This window comes from Manis pentadactyla, chromosome 4 (genome assembly GCF_030020395.1).
Source record: "Manis pentadactyla isolate mManPen7 chromosome 4, mManPen7.hap1, whole genome shotgun sequence".
Classification (NCBI taxonomy): domain Eukaryota; kingdom Metazoa; phylum Chordata; class Mammalia; order Pholidota; family Manidae; genus Manis; species Manis pentadactyla.
In genome coordinates this window covers 178,437,978-178,455,133 of record NC_080022.1, presented here as the reverse complement: position 1 = coordinate 178,455,133, position 17,156 = coordinate 178,437,978, and the positions used below count along the sequence as shown (strand labels likewise).

The 17,156-nt window shown below is 54.1% G+C and overlaps 1 protein-coding gene across 10 annotated transcripts in view; it reads right to left on the bottom strand.

Moving 5' to 3' along the window:
* AXIN2 (axin 2) overlaps positions 1–16,848 on the bottom strand; it is a 29,946-nt gene extending 13,098 nt beyond the window's left edge. For 2 of the 10 annotated variants that reach the window (XM_057501636.1, XM_057501642.1), the window contains exons 1-4: positions 16,044–16,332; positions 13,091–14,017; positions 11,202–11,273; positions 5,358–5,498 (exon numbers count right to left, since the gene is read on the bottom strand). In XM_057501636.1, coding sequence (XP_057357619.1) covers positions 5,358–5,498; positions 11,202–11,273; positions 13,091–13,905 — 1,028 coding nt within the window. In that variant the 5' untranslated portion in view covers positions 13,906–14,017; positions 16,044–16,332. The other 8 variants (XM_057501637.1, XM_057501643.1, XM_057501641.1 and 5 more) reach the window with 8 other exon arrangements.
* Between the last annotated feature and the right edge of the window lie 308 nt (positions 16,849–17,156).

Below are 17,156 nucleotides of genomic sequence, written 5' to 3'. Positions count from 1 at the left end.
GGCACCACTTCCTCAGCCCTACAAGTCACCTGACATTCTGACGGGGTGGGTGGAAGATGTGGGAACATTCTAGAAAGTCCTCTACCACCACTCACTCACTGGCTGTGGGGCAGGGCAGGTGGTTCCCAAGGCACAGTGCAGACCACAGTGGAGGCACGATGTGGGGTGGGGGTTACAGTGGGGTTCCCACAGACTAGGTCCCATGCTGGCCTAAGCAGCCCAGCTCCTGACCAGCAACTCTTCCAGGGACTTCTTCAGGGTAGATGGCTCTGCTCCAGGCCTCCTCCTGACAATCTTGGGGGACAGGAATCAAGCATCCCACTGATGCCTCTGATGACACACACAGGGCTTCAGGAGTCCCAGGGGCCCCCATCCCTCCAGGCCTCTGCCCTCGATGTCCTTTGATAGCCTTCAATCTTTCCTGTTCCCAGAAGGACACCAGTGGTAAGGCCTTTATACCACTTTTTCTTTTTCCATGGAAGGTAAAAGAAAGAAGAGAGAACTGTGGGGAGGGAGATATGGGTGAGGAATGAATGACTGGTTAAGCCCATCCCATACCCATCTGCCCACCTGCCTGCCCCGGCAGGTGAAGCAGCTGCCGCAGGAAAGGAAACTTCTGGCCAGGGCAGAAAAGGGAGACTTCAACTTACAGAGGCTCAAAGAGGCTTAACAGGTGCCTTCATGGAGATGCCACTTTACTTCCCCCCAGCCAAGAATCTTCGTCCAAGACAGCCCCTCATTCCAGAAGGGGGCCTCTCTTCTTTTCAATCAGGCTCTGAAAGTCCATAATCAGTTTCTTGGCTGCTCAGAACTCTGGGCCGAAGAGCGCCCTGTCCAGTCTCCTTCGATCATAAACATTTCAGCTAACAAGCCCGCTGCTGGGCCAGCTGTTTCTGGGGAGCGCTGGTCCTGACGTGTGGACTCCACTTAGCTGCCATTTCACCTAAAGCCAATTAGCTTAGCCTTTTGCCTCTGCCGTGCCCAGCCTAACCTGAATGTCATTTTCCGGAGGCTCTGTAAGAGCAGACACACGTGTCCACTCATATTTTCATTTGGCAACCACTCAGAAGGCAGCCTCTGATCACAGCCAACATCAAAAGCCTGGTTTGTAAGATAAGATAATATTTGAAGTTCGCTTGGATGCTTTCCCTGATGTCCAAAGTAAACCCGTAAGATATAAGGAAATACAAATAAATAAATAAAATAACCTGTGCCACCCTCTGCGTGAAACACAAGGAAAGCATCTTGTGATCATGTGACACCCAGAGCAGAAGCAACCCACAAATCAAGCCGATCCAGACTCTAAGAGCAGCTCTGTGCAAAAAGAAGAGACAGACATGATTCCTCGCCACGGACATGGCTTTCACAGCACCTGGCCACCTACAACAGAAGCCACACTTGGGCAGCAAGAACCTGCAGTTTCTGAGGTTTCTAGCCCCACCGACTTCATCCCCCTAGGCCTGATGGTCCCTGGAATGGCCCTACAGCCTTTAGACCCCCACCCCTCCAAGGGACTTTTCTGCAAGTATAGCAGCTTAACTTACAAAAAAAAAAAAAAATGAAGTTAAAAAGCTATTCCTCCAAGAATGTAGGTCTCTGAGTAACACCCTCATAAAAACAGCCTCTCAGAGGCCTAGTATGGAAACCTAAATCCCCAGCCATGTTAACAGGGCTTTTTACTTAGCAGCAAAACAGGAGTCAGCAGAGGGCTTTGGAGAAGGCAATGATTTCTTCAAAGCTCCGTGTGCAGCTCCCAGAATGACCCAGTGCAAGCCAGCTCTGCCCAACTTCCACTCGGGCCTCTTGCAAAGGCCCCCGGGACTTAATTGGTTCTGTCGCAAATGAGACGATTGCCTCCCCAGGCTTGTGTCTAATGAACTCCAACCTTCTGGAGTCTATTGAAGGCCGCCTGCGACCCTCTCTCCCCCCTCCCCAGCCCATCCCCGCCCCAACGCCCAGCAGGGCCGCCAGCGCCGCTCCCCAGCCCCTGGCAGCCCCCCTCGCAGCCTGAGCCAGCCATTGTGACAAGGAGAACTGGCCAGGGCTCTTTTCATGCTTTATGGGGCGCTCCTATTCACTGGTTCAAGGAAATTTCAAAGGAGGCTGCTACCCTCTTATCCCCTCTGAGCTTCCCCGGATGAACAATGGGCTGAAAGCGATTCAGTTCAGCTTTTCATCCCCCACACACTTTATTTCTCCCTTGCTCAGCGCTCTCATCTGTGCGAGGCCCACAATTGGCAGAGCTCTGAAGAGGGGTCTAATCCCAGCCCTGGGAATCCCGGGTGACCTGCCCGACACTGGGCGGATCATACACATCCAGGACCGACCTGCCAGAAAGTGGCTCAGAGCCTGGGCTATCAAGGCATGCCAAGTCTGTCGGGCAGGAAAGCAGGGAGGGCCCCGGGGACCCCCAGCGTCCGCCCTCTTGAGACCCACAGGAACCCCAAAGCCCGGACATGCACCCCACCCAAGGGCTCTTATTCCAGGAACCTCTCTGTCCTCCACAGCAGGCAGCATGAGGCAAATAGCCTTAGACAAACAGCTCCCAGGGGGGTGATCCCACATGGATGAGCAATGTGCTCCCAGTCGGAATAAACATGCTCAAGTGAGTAGAGCTGTGACAGACACATCGGGGGACCTGCCCACTCGGCTGGAAGGAGCCTCAGAGTCACCCAACGCCGACGTCAGGGTCCAACACCAGGGCCCTGGGTCTGCAAGTCTCCTGTCCTCTCCTGAGGCAGTGACGCTCATCACTGGTCTGTGGCAGCTACATCAGGGTGGGGGGGGCACCTACAGCTTGGGACCCAAGTGTCTGCTGTGCCCCAAAGAGACAGCTGCTCCAGGGGGACCTGTCCTTCTTCCCAGTATCAAAGTGGACTTGACTGGCCCACATGCTAGTCCTTGCCCGCTGGAACGGCAGGCTCACAAGGTGACTTCCCTGACCCCTGACAGAGGCCTGCCCGAGCTTCAAGTCCAGAAGGGCTGTAGCTGGATGGGGAAAGGGAGATGTAATGTCATCTCTAAATAAAATGGAGAAAGCTCTTCTTCTGGGAAGGCAACAAAAGAGGGGTAAAGGGAGCACACAGGGGCAACTTAGAACCTCCTCCCTCCTAGTTTTCCCCTGGCCTACTACAGAAAGAGCAGTGTGACCACTAAAAAATTAAATATAAAAGGAACTTGGAGCCGCTCATTATCACCTGGTCCTAATGACGTATCTCACATTGGAAATTTTCATGCTTGTGGGGGAGGGATTAACAGGCAAAGGACGGGGGCCCTAGGTCTCGCCTGGATTTGAGTTCCGACTCTGACATGAGTAGCTACAGAAGCACTGGGCCTTGCTTTCCCATCTGTAAAAGTCAGAGGTGTCTGCTTACTTTTCTAGTTGGATCTTGTGAGGCTCAAACACATATGGGGAATACACCCAAGTTCTTTCCTCATGAGCCCAGAGTAACACCTCAACAAGGGGACTGAAATGCAAGTAAGGGCCAGGAAGAAAGCCAAAAACAGTCTCAAAGAACACTAAACAGAAGCTGGAGAGTCTTAGGTAAACTACATTTGACTTAGGAGATTCACTCAATGCCCTCATTCAAATCCAACTTACTCCTATTCTACACACGATGCTAAGACTCCCACGCAACCCACGGATGAATAAAAGCTGAAGGAGAAATGCTGCTAAATGCAAGCACACAGACAGTAGCACTAAAAAGCCAAAGCAGGCAGAAAGACCAAGAAAGAAAAGAGGAGCTATTTTTAAAAAGCACACACAGGGGTAGACAGTCTTATACGACCGAGTATTTTATACAATGATACTACCATGGAGTATGAAAATAGATCCTGATATCAATTATTTGAATCAAGAAATAAATTATGCCTGGCTAATACTATTCAATAAAGGCAGAGCAAAAACCTATTATTTTAAGAATTATGTCCATCAAAGTATAACTTTTTCAAGTATAGATATTAAAGAGTTTGGTCAACATGGAAAACTTCTGTGGAACCTTTCATTTTTCCATGTTGGATGAAAGATGTGTACTCTTAATTCTATTTTTCACTAATGCCAAAATGCCATTCCTTTTTGAAATGGAAACTTTCACCTTAAGGATCTCTCTCTCCTTTTACTATTAGGGGAATCTGAGACAACATAGTAAAATACACCGGAGTCATCAACAGTCAAGTTCTAAACCAACCTCATCAACTTTCCTTCCAACTGGTTCCATGCCACAGGCCAGTCACAGGACATTGGCCAATAGAAACCTGGTAATTTCAAACAAACTGGAAAGATAGTCCAGAAAAGGAGCATCTCTATGCCAGAACTTCAAAGCCTCAGTGGGTTTGCTTTTCAAAATTCTTCCTGCAGCAGGAGAGACACCTACTTCGAAACGCGTGTGGGAAGCCTTCAAAGGCCAACTCTAGAATGGTGCTTCTCAACAGGATGCTGGGGGAGAAGCTCAGGGGGAGTTTTGCCGTGACCCAGACTCTACGCCCCTCAGGTATCCTGGATCAGAATCTCAAAGGACAGCAGGAGATGGGAATACCCAGCCCACCACACACGCACACGAACAACTTATGAGTGAGGCTCAGATTCCCTGTTCCCGACCCAGGGAGCCCCACCGCCTGACCTTGAATGACTTAAAATGCAAAGCAAGACCCCACAGGATGTCCTGCGGACCTCATCAGACTGACCACCTGATGACTTGCTCTGTTTCCAGAAATCAAAGTCATCCATCCATCTGCAGAAGATCTAAGATCAGGCACGACTTTGGAGAGAACCCCTACTCAGCGGTAGAACCTGACACACAGTAGGCACTCTGCCAACAGTTCTCAACTGAAAGATGTCCATGTGAACACATCCAAGAGGGAACATTACAGTCACACACGGTGGCCCATGAGAGAGCTCTGGCTTTCTGACCCCTCTTCAATGCCTCGTCCTCCAGGAACAATGCACACCTCAACACAAATCCTTCTAACAGCACCTGTTGGTTTGCAGATGGGGTACGTGGGATTTAAGACCAGCCAAGCACTTCTGTCCATGGGGAGGGCAGGCAATATGACAACCAGATGATGGGTTTTTAAGCTCAAGAAATCTACAGATACTCACTTTAACCTTCTACCTTACTTAAGTTTATTCTGCTAAGGTGCCACCCAACTTCCCTTGCAAGGCTCTAAGCTTTACCACCCAAGCTCTCACCACCACCCTCCTCAACCAGCACCCACCACCGGCACCCTCCCCTCCCACCAAGCAGATGTCCACACACACACAGGGGGGCCTTGCAAAGCCAGGTGAGGATGGCTGAGGACTCTGCCTGGGGGCGTCACACTGCCAACCATGTACATGACAGGGACTCCTGAATACTTACACGCTGCTGTCCGTCATGGACATGGAATCATCAGTCAGCGCGTCACTGGATATCTCGCTATCATTGGCGCTGGTGGCTGGCGCAAAGGCATAGCCCGAACCCACGTGGTATGGATTCACAGGATCGTTCCTCTTGAAGGACCTGCAGGAGAAGTACAACAGCAGTGCATCGCCGATTCCCACCGGAAGCCCAGGACAACCTGGTGCACAGCCCCCACCTGCTAATGCTAACCTGCTGCCCAGGCCAGCGGTTCACCTGGGTGGAGGCAGGGGCCCCAGGAGGGAGGTCTGCTGAGCCACAGACCTGCCTGGGGAGAAAGGAGGCTGGGTCCTCTGTTGCCAAAAGCGGGCCTGCTGGGGGACAGAGGAACACACAGAGCCCAGGGGAGCCTCGGAGTGCTAGCCTCGTTTACAAATGATGGAACCGACTCCTCCAGGGGTGGAAGAGAGCAGGCAGGCAGTGGAGGTGAAGCACCCTCTCGTTCCTGCCCTCCTTGCTAGGCCTGCACCAGAAGAATGCAGTTCCAGGGCCCCAGGACATCTCACGCATCAGGGGTCTGCCAGCATAGCTTCAAGATGCCAACAGCTAGAGGCCTGGCACAGCCTTCTCCTGTCAGCCCTGGGCCCAGTGAGCTGGGCAGACGCGACAGAGAAGTCGAGAACACCGTGTAGGGCTCCCACCGCACCCCGAGTGGGGCCTCCGCCATGTCCTTCCCCCGCCCGGCCTCCTCCTCCGGGGCTGGCCAGGCCAGCAGGGTTCAGATGAGCCCTTTTGTGTCAGTGGCCTCTGCCTCCCATTTCGCCCTCTTGATCTCCCAGAACAACCAGTGTGCCTGTCCCCTGCTGGGCTGCATTCCTCTGGCGTCACCAGTGAGGGACTTAAGTGGGGGGAGCAGGGAGAAGAGGCCCACGAAGCCTAGGCTGCAGGAGCCCTCCTTTACAAAGACCCCGGCATCCCCACCGGCCCACTGAGTCTAAGACAACGGCCATGAAATCACCTGGAGTTGCAGGGAGAGGCTTAGAAAAGAGAACCTATTCTGCTGGACCACTACAGCTGGTCTGTAAAGAAGACCTTGGGTTGGCAGATGAGAGGAGCCCATAGAAGGTCAAAGCGGTCATCTGCATGTGTCTGTGGGGCTCGTGTGCAGGGCTCTGGGTGTATCCAGCCTGGGTCTCTGGTCTCCTGGCACCCGCGGCATGGTGGTGGCGGTGGGGGCACCATGAGGGAGGCAGACACCGTGTTCTCAGAGGCCCAGGCAAAGGGGCACGCCTTTGCACGCATCATCTCATTTAACCCTCCCAGCCCCCTGGCGAGGAGCACTGCCTGCTTTCAGATGCGCCCTTGCTAGGCCCACAGGACAGCAGCTTGCCCCAGATCACAGACCGGGGACTACTGGGCATGAGACTGATTTATGTGGCTCTCAAATTCTCCTTCTTCCTCCTAAAACAAGACTAGCCTCAACCTTGTAAAAAGTTCTAGAATAAGAGACCGGATGAGTGACCTGGTGGAGGTGGCCCTGGTATAGCTAACGATGGAGAGGACATGTCTGGCTGGGGTGGTGGGGGACCCTGGGACAGGTGAAAGCAAGATGAACCTTGATGGGTGAGCAGGTATTCAAAGAGGTGGCCCCAGGACGGGGGGAAAGGGAAGGGTCCTCCCGAGACTGGGCAGGAGGGGCTTGGACAGGTCAGTGAGGGAAGGGCAGGGAGAGGAGGGGCCCAAGGTGACCCCAGCAGCACGGGTGACGCACGCTGTGTTACCAGGTTGAACTGGAAGGAGGGCTGGGTGTGGGCAGGCAGCTGCGGCTGTGGTTTGGTGTGAAGGCCTCAACGGGGGGCCGTGGGGATGGAAAAGAAGGTGGAAGGGACAACTCACGTCTGTGAGAGCTTGCACTCTAGCTGGGGTGACAAACAAGGAAAGTTCCATTTTGAGTCATAACATTTTAGAACCAGCAGGGAACTGAGACATTATCTAACCCAAAACCTCAGTTGACAGATGTTAATAAAGACTGAGAACTGCCACTGAGTACACAGTCTGGGCGGGGTCTTTGTTGTGTCTCCGCTGTACCCCCAGCACACAGTAGGTGCTCAAGGAATGTCTGCTGCCCAAGGAGGTGATGGAGCCCCATGCAGGGGCCGGAGACAGGGGCACGTGGACCCCACATGTGGCCGCCTGGAGCAGCTGGATGTTAGCAGGCACTGTGACTGTGTTTTACTGAGCGAGGCTGGAACCTCAAGTCAGATCATGGGAATGTAACGTAGGTATAGAAACTACTGGAAAGTGCAAGCGAGGAACATCACCCTTAAACCCGTCGAATACCTTGGACCGAGTGGCCTTAACCTGTCACTTGGACACTCTGGCCCTGTTCTCCTGTTAACAACAAGAAGTCTCACCACCTCCCAGGATGTTTTATGATGATGAAATGAGGGTGGCAAGATCTTCCTTGCCTTAGAACTGGTTCCCATGTGCTCAGTATGGGATTTCCAGGCAGCAGGGCTAGAGAGAGGTGAGAGCAAAGGAAAGATGGTCGGTTTTTCTGGAGAAGGGATGAGGGATGAGTTAGTAAAAGGTCTCTTAGTTGATAAGGGAACCCAAAACGAGGGAATGGATGGTTTGTTTGGCATCACCACTAAAGGCAGAATAAGAGGACATGGGCTTGTAAGTCAGAAAGAGGAAGGCACATCTTAATGGACAGATTGGACCCATGGAGTGGCCACGGGCAGGTCATGGAATCACCCCATCTTTAAAACAGCTCAAGGTTCCCAGCTACCCAAGGTGCTTGGGTGGGGCCACTGCCTCAAAGCAGGATGGATGAGGCAACTTCTTCTGGGTCCCTTTCTACCCTCAGGAACTCAGTAATAAGTGAGTTCTGCAAGCTGTTGACAGGGACGGAAATCAAGAGGCCGAGAGCTGGTGCTGGCTTAGCTGCTGGCCAGTTAAGTGACCACAGACGAATCGTGGCCTCCATGGACATGGGGTAACCACCTAAAAATCATGCAGTTCAAGCATGGTCGTCTGCACAAAGGTCTTACATTCTCTGAAGGGTCTAACACGGGGGCTGTAAGTTTGGGGGGATCATGGTTATGCTCCAAACACCCACCCACCCACCCAGAACTCTGCGGTCCTTCTCTTCTGCCATGGTCATTTACCATGACTTATTATACACAGTGTTGGTGTGTTTGCAGGCTGAATACCTGTCCTGCGCAACTAGACTGTACATTCCACGATGGCACGGACCTGACCTATCTGCTTCATGGGTCTCCCCAGTGCTGAGAGCGCTTTGTGGCACACAGCAGAAAGGCCAAACTTTGCTGACCCTCACCTGGGATCACCAAATGGGTGGCTGAAAAGTTCCATGAGTCTAAGAGGCACAGTACAAGATCAAAAAGGCCAGGACAGCCTTAAACAGCACTCACTCTTTCCATCCCATCAGTGTGGCCATCTTTGTGGTATTAACACAACAATGTCCCAAACTCAACAGTTATAATCCAGCCTCTTCAGGGAGAAAATGACTCAATAGAAATTCCTCCTTCCCCCACAAAAACGGCACCTAAACTCCAATCCCACGTGTCCTCAGAGCTTTGCACTCATTGTCAAACACATGGATCCCAAAATAAACTTGCTTCCCAAACAGAGGGCTACTGTGTGACAGTAATTAAAAATGGAGTATACCACTCTGAGCTCAGTTGACTGCAAGAAAGTCTTTGGATTTTCCTACAATCATAACAAGATGAGAGAGAGGAAGGAGGTAGGGTTGTGGGGAGAGACAGAAACTCAATTTTTAAGAATCCAGAACTTTGTCAAAATCACCACATAATTTTAAGAGGATGGATTAGAGCTCTTTTCTTGTGATTACTTCAAAACACACACACATACACAGAAAGAAACTCAACCGTGCTACAGTAATTGTACCCAGATGCTTTGATTATTTCTTCAGGACTGTTGTGCTCCCAGTTGCTGCAAGGATTTTAAATTCCTAGGGAGAGTGGAGGCCTATGGTCTAGAATTTGCATTGGGCCTGCATCCACAGACCTAGTTTGCAACTTCAGTGTACAGAGCTTTCAGCTGTCAGGTAGCAGAGGCTCCTGGGGCCCTAAGGGAAGGGAAATGTTTGCTGCCCTCCCTCCTTCCCCAGGCCAATTCTTATCTCTTATCTTGATGAGATGCTGTGGCCCCTGCCCCCTCCTCACACACACCAGTGCAAAGCCTCCATCCAGAGAGCACAATGGAACTGACCTTTGAGCCCTCATTCTGGGTCCTCTCTCAAAACAATGCAACCTAAGAGTGTTTGCTGCAACCTAAAAAGTATTCCCCGCTAGGACTGTGTGTTTAGAGCTTTCTGGAGGCCCTCGACAATTTACTCTCAAAGTCACTGTCCAGAGGGCAACACTCTCTTCAACAAGCATTTTCCAAGGCAAGAGCAAGGGGCATTCAGTAAGGGGCATTCAGTGACGGGCCTGGCACTCAGATGGCACTAGGTAACTTGGGCCTTTAGGAAGCAGGCAAACTTTACAAGTACATCTTAGCAAACTGCCTTCATCAGAACTTCCATCCTCTAATTGTGGACTACTGCTTCCAGCATATCTTTCCTCTGGCATCATTTTCTTTGATAATTGAAGCCAAGCTTGATTCCAACGGCTTTGCACAAAAACGGGTCTCATCAGCGGGTTCTTTCAGAGAACAGGAAGCACTTGGAGCCAGCAGAGGGCCATCTGCTGGGCTGGACTGTCTTTAAGTGAGGCCAAGGCAGAGGGTCCCATGGGAGACAAACGAGACCCGCCTTGCGCAGGCCTGTACCAGGGCTGGTGCAGAAAGGGCAGGGCACAGAGAGTGCTCTGTGCACCCAACACTGTCTTCTTCCCAAAATAAATGCTGGGCTGAGCTCCTAATCCCAAAGCCCCGCCCCCTACACACACACCTCGGCACTGTGTGTGTGTCTGTGGCTGGGGTTTTTATACGTGCTTCTCCCGCCGGATCACTCTTGCTCTAGGTTATTTATAGAGACCATCAAAAGCCCAGGCATCCCACTCAAGCACTGACAAACCAGAGTCCTTCCCATGGAGGATAATTCCTGCTCTTCCGTTCCAACTATTTATATTAAAACTGACACCCAATCAGTAAGGACACAAACAAGGCATTAAAAATGAGGCTCCTCTGAGTGCTCAAGGTAAACACAGGGCTTGGAAAACTAGCCAGTATGCTCTTGGCCTCCAGCTACCAAGACTGTGACGAAGGGAGGCCCTCTGCAGGGCTAGTGTTTTCTGTATTATTCCTTTATTCACAGGACTTACGAAGCCCATTCCTATGCCAGGTCCCTCGCTTGATGAGTGAGTGTATTGGGAGGGGCAGGCGGACTTAAAGAGTTAGAACAAATCCCTAGCACCCCCAGGACTAGCCCAAGGACAGATTTATGTTCAACAAGTAGAGACAGTTGAGGCAGGCCAAGGGGGAATACTCTAATGAAACTTCAAATGAATATGGCAGGAAGCCAAGCGTAGCTCTTCGAAAGTGATACCCTCACATGCTTGCCCTTTTCACAGACTCAGTTATTATCATTATGAAATTATCCTAACGGTAACACTTTACATCTGTTCAAAACATTTCTTTACAAAAGGCTTTCATCTTTATTACTTGGATCCAAATAGCAGCCTATGACATAAACACAAGGCATGGCACCCACTCGTTTTACAGACAGGTACACGGGGTTCAGAAAGACTTCAACCCAGGTAGCAAGTGGTGGACAGGGCTGGAATTCGGGCCTTTGTGTAATTCAGCACACCTCCCAGTACACCACACATAAACTCGAATACCCTGCGTGTTAGAATGAAATTGGATGTGCCTTACATTGTCTTTGAAATGCCCAGTGAAGACATACGCGCTTCATGGAGTCCAGTAAAACACTTCATTTCAACCCAACTGTGGGAGAAAACACACATGAATATAGTATAGAAATTCAAGAGGTGGCTGAAAGGTGTCACCTATATATTAACTAGGCCCACGGCTCACAACCAGGAAGGCCGCCCTGGAAACACTAAGGCTCTTTGGCTGCTGCCACCAGGATCTCAAAAGCTTCAGAAGAGTCATCTCCAAAAAATTTAATCCCGGTAATATATCCCAGTTGAGGCCTGTGGGAGGGGGAGGGCCGCACCAAAGCTGGGTCTCTACTGCCCACCCACCATGGGGAGGGGTCGCAGCAGGGTCCAGTCTGACATCCAATACCACACACAGTGCTATTTACAAGGGTGGCGCTCCGGGTCTTGACCCCGGAGGCACAGGGGCCCACTGTCAGGAAGCTCCTGGAGAAGCAGTCTTACCACAGGCCTTGAGCTGCCTCGGCTACACTACTGCCGCCTGGACAGCAAGGTCCGCAGGGGTTTACCCAAAGGTTCACCTGACAGCCCGGCCTTAGTGGCAGCGCCCGGTGACTGCCCAGCTATGGAGGCCAGACCCAGTATCCTCCTCCAAATCAATCTGAAACCGAATGCTTAAATTTCCCGGAAATACATTTCACGTGATCCTATGCGTCCATTCAAAAGCCAATCCGTTGCCAGTTAGGTGTCGACCAGATAGATGTCTGAAGTGTAGGTCACCGGCTTCCAAGGCTGGGAGGGCGCCCCCTGGTGGTTACGAACAAGCTGTTCCTCCCTTAAAGCACTGCCTCTAGGCTCGGTCAGGGCTGCTACCCTTCCCTTCCTGCTGCTAGGGGACACTGGGGGCCCTATCCTACAGAGAGAGAGCAACCTCCACACAGGCAGTGTCACAGGAACCTGTCCCCAGTCCCTGACACATGGAGAAATGCACAATCATATCAAGATAAGCCCAACAGACAGCAACCAATTGCCCACATCACCACTCCCTTCCCCTGAAAGCTGTAAGCAACAACCTAGAATTAAGAGGCTCTATCTCGTTTTGGTTATTTAGTGGGGGAGAGAAAGAAAAACTCATTCTAGCTGGAGATCTGAATCTCAAGACTTGGCTATTCTGTAAAGAACTGTGTCTTTGAAGCCTCAAAAGGAGAAAGCACTGCCAGCCAACACCTCTTCTCCATCAGCCCTAAGCAACAGAATGATTAACTGAGGTCTGACCCTCAGGCTGGAAACATTTAAAACCTATATTAATATGGCAGCAGACTCTAAAGCTAAGGATCCTTAATTCAGGAAAGTCACAGGACTTTCTCTAGTTAGGAGGGTTTCTTGCTGGGTAAATAATGAAATCTACAAAGAGAACCACAAGCTCAGTTGTTAAACCAATTGCAAACTCTTATCTTAATACATAAGTTCAGAAGATCCCACTTACCCCACATCCAATGAGCACACACATTTTCTGTGCCTCCCCAGCCTCATTAATTCCACTCTCTACTGATGAGTGGTGAATGACCCCTTCTAAAACTGGTGCTTAGTGTGTATTTGGTGACTCAGAGGCATCAAAAGCTGCTGTCCTCTCCCTCTCTCAACCCCTTCTAGGGCTGGCCTAGGATAATAAGTAACCCGCATTAATGAATACTGCCTGCCACTGTTTGAAGTGAGCACAAGAAGACTGCAGGTATTTAGCTGTGTGTGTATCACTTCTCCCCACTTTAAACAAGAGCAAGATCACATGGTTCACAGCCAGGTGCCCTTAGCTCTCAACAGACCTTTGTCAGCTATCCATCCAGCCATCCACCTTATTTAACTCAAAGCATGTACAGGGTCTGTACCATATCCTCCACCCCCACTCCTCTGCCAAAGTCTTACCTGTATCCATTTTCAACAGTTTCTGTGGACCTCACACTTGCTGTAGCCCTCAGGGTTTTGCTGGACAAGCCAACCACAGTGGGTGAAAGTTTGCACTTGAAGTCTGCACATGTCCACTCCTCTTCTTCATTCAAGGTGGGTAGATAGCCACACACGACCTTCAGGCTCCCCAGGCCCCCGTTACTCATGTAAGCTGTGTTTTCTCCCCCACTCCTCACATATTCGAGGTATATATCAGAAGTCAAAAACATCTGGTAGGCATTTTCCTCCATCATGGACTGGATCTCGGTCTGTGCCTGGTCAAACATGATGGACTCAATCTGCTGCCTCTTAACGCCGTCTCTGATGTATGTCCTGGTGGCTGGCTTCAGCTGCTTGGAGACAATGCTGTTGTTCTCAATGTACCTTTTGTAGATCGCTTTGGCTACTCGTAAGGTTTTGGTATCCTTCAGGTTCATCTGCCTGAATCCATTGCAGGCAAACCAAAAGTCTAAGGTATCCACGCATTTCTCCCTTTCCAGGAAAGTCCGGAAGAGATAAGCACCGTCTTGATCGCCCAGCAAGGAGTGCAACGACTTGGTCCACCTGGTCAGAGGGGAATCCGGAGAGGCCCGGCCCTCGGGCTCCCCCAACCCATCTTCGTTCCGCCTTGCGTTGGAGGAGACAGGCAGGGGTTTGGTGGCCTGGCCCTTTCCAAGCCCGGGCTGGCATGGTGGGGTCTCCCCTTCCTCCCCTGGGACTGGGGGCCTGGGGGCATCCTCTCGGAAGCTGCTGCTGGGGTCTGGCAGGCGCGTCACCAGCACAGCGCTACTCATGGTGAGGGCGTTCTCACGGAGTTTGGGAATGTTTTTCTTCCAGTTTCTCTCAGCAATCAGCGTGGTCTCTCTTTCTCTCTCAAGTCAGCAGGGGCTCATCTGAGCCTCCTTTCTGGAAAGAAAAGGAAGGGGGGAGGTAGGGAGAGAGAAAAGGGTATTGATATAATCAAAACCAGATCTACCCAACATCAAAGCAAGAAAGTAAACAGGCTTTTCAACTCCTCAAATTCAAATCAAGCAACCCAGCTATCTGCGAGGTGCTCATCTAAAGTATCAGACGCTGCTTTGTCAAAGGCGAAATCTGAGCTCCCAGCACACTTGGGGACGGGGGAGGGGCGGGGAAGGTGAGATGGGCGCGCGGAGGGTGGGAGGTGGGGGCGGAGGGGCACGGGAGGTGCAAGACAGAACCTTCCAAAAGCTCACTCAGGCCGGCGCACGCGGAGCAGCCAGCCCACGCCTCCCCGCTCAGCTCCCCCCGCCCGCTGCCCCCCACCCCCAGCATCAACTCCAAAGACGCGCACTCGGGGCCGTTGGGCTGTGTGCAGGTGAAACCAATTTCGGTGAATTTCCCCACTCGGCTCTCGGCACAGATAACTCGAGCTCCAAATGTGCCCTTCCCCGGCATCTGGTTCCCATTCCCCCCACCCGCCCCTTCCCTCTGCACTCCCCCTTCCCACTCCTTAAAAACTCAGAATATCCTGGACTGAGAAAGAAGCCCGCCCCACACGGGGCGGAATGGGCTCCCGGACTCCCAGCTGGAAAACGCCCCCCTCCCCATCCAGATGTGAATGTCCGCTGCTCCCCCGCCTCCCGCCTACAAGCTGATTCAGTCTACACCTCTGTCTCCCCCTCTCTCCCAAACCAGAAATCTCTCAGCTGCGAGTTTGATCTTAAAACTTTGCAAGAGGAGAAACCTCAGAACTTGCCGTCCCCACCGCCCCCCAACATCCTGGAGCCTCAAACCCCACAAAACCGGATCAGAAACCGTCTCAAGCTACTAGACTGTGCCAAGAATCCCAATCTGTACTGGCCTCAAGTCTGTCTTTTTTCCAAAGGAAAAAAGTCTTATCTAACCAATAAACAAGCTGCATTTCCTTAGCACGGGAAGGATAGAACTAAGAAGGGCAGGGGCGTGCCGGGGGAATAGGGCGCGACCTCGCACCAGCGGCCCGATCTCCGGGCCCGGGGTGGGTGCGGGCGGCCCCCCACCTGGGGCCTCAGGCAGCCAGGCTGGGCAACTCGGCCGGCTGAGTGGCGGGGCAGCCGGTAGCACCGCGTTACCCAGGCGGAGGGAAGGTGGGGCGGCCCCGTTACCTGGAAGACGAAGGCGGCCCGAGCCCAGGCTCTCATCTCCGCCGAGCCCCTCTGGCCCGTCCCCCCTCCCACCCCGGCCCAAATCCAACCGAACGCGTCCAGAGTCCGGGCGAACGCGCCGCCGAGCGAGGGGCTGGAGACCCGGGAAGTACTTGCAGCACCCCGAGCCTGGATGCGGATCGGTCCCCGGCGCCGCCGCTCACAGAGGCGCCCGCAGAAAAACCACGGAAAGCAGCAGCCTAGTCCAGAAATGGCGACGCGCGGAGTCCCTGCCTCTCCGCAAAAGGGGTCGGGGCGGCCGGGAGCGCGGGACTTGGGCGGGAAGGAGGGACGCGGGGGACGCGAGCACCCCGGGCTCGGGCTGCTCCAGCGCGCAGACCGAGCCTCGGTGAGCGCTCGGAGCCCCTAAAGCGCGGACCAGTGGCCGAGAGGGGAGGACGGGAGAGGGGAGGAGGGCAAGCGGGGGGCAACGCCACCCTTTCATCCCACCTTCCGAAGGCGCTCCCGCGCACACTCACACCCCGACTCCCATCCATAACGACGAGAGCGAGGCGACACGCCGGGGGAATCTGCCCCCCTCCGCCCCCGCCGCCACTTGCAGAAGTCGCCGCGCTGGGGCCCCCGCCACCCCGCTGGGGAGGGGGCTCGGGCTGGGCGGCCGGGCCAAGCCCTTCGGAGCGCCTAGAGCGCTGAGCGCCCGGCCTGCTGCTCCCCTCCGCACCAGCCGGGAGCGCGCCCCGAAATAGCCGGCCTGCCAACTTCAAAGGGCCGCCCGGCACATCAAAGCGTGCGGGCCGCCCGGCTGCCGCGGCCTGGGCACTCACCATTGATCCGCGCGCGCGCTCCGCGGCAAGACCTCGCAGGCGCCCCGGGCAGGGCCCCGGCTCCGGCCCCCGGATCGGCTCGCAGCGGCAGCCCCGGGCCCCCCCGGGCCGGTCCCGGCGTCAGGGAACATGGGGAGTCGCGAGGCAGGGGAGGAGGTGCGGGGAAACAACAATCCCGGGATTACAGCGAGATCCACCGGCGAGGGAGGTGACGCCGCGCGCTCCGCCGCCCCTTTTATGCAAAAGATCCGAGTGGGCCTCCGCCCCCGCCGCGGCCACCCCCAGCCCCTCCGGCCCCCGCCCGGCCCGGCTTTCAACACAGGTCCTGTTTCCAGCAGCCACTCCGCGCACCAAATGTCCTCCGGGCGCTTCCAACAAAAACTGCGCTGTGGATTTAACTGTGCACTTCAAAGGCGCGAGCCGAGCACACGGTCCTGACAGGGAGGTACGGTGCGGCCGCGCCCCGGCCGCCCCCCGCGCCCCCTCCGCCCCTCCTCGGGGCGTGAGGCTCACACCGCCCGTCTAGGTCCGGTCTCGGTCGGACCAGACCCCTCCCGCCCCTGGCGCCCTCCACGCGGCTCGGCGCGACCTCGCCCGCTGTCCCAGGGGGGCTTTCTTTGAAGCGGCTCTCTGGGGCTGGCGCCTCCACCCCCACCTTTTACAGCAGGGCTTTCGGCTGTGGAGACGGGCGCCTCGGACGCTGGCGGCCCCGAAATCCCTTGCTAGGAGGGGTTATTTTTATTTCCCAGCGCTGGGGTTGTTACTGAGTTGCCAGGACCTTATCAAAGAGCAGCCGGCTGCAGCCGACTCCCCCAGGCCGGGCTCGGGGAGCCAGTGATCCCGCCGCGCCAATCACAGCCGCGCTCGGCTGGCCGGCCCCTCCCGCCTTAAAGGGACAGCGCCCCGCGCCCCGCCCGCGCGGCTGGGCCAGCCCCCGCCGCAAGCCCAGCTCCAGCGTTAACCCATCCCGGTGCTCTTCAGCCCCATCCCAGGCCCCCGCGGCCCCAGGGGCGCTCTCAGCCTGAGTTCTGGTTCAGTCTTTCAAGTTCTCAGGCCTCTTTTCTCTGGTTTCCTGCCCTCACCCTCCCTAGCTTTGGAAAAGCAACAGTTTTT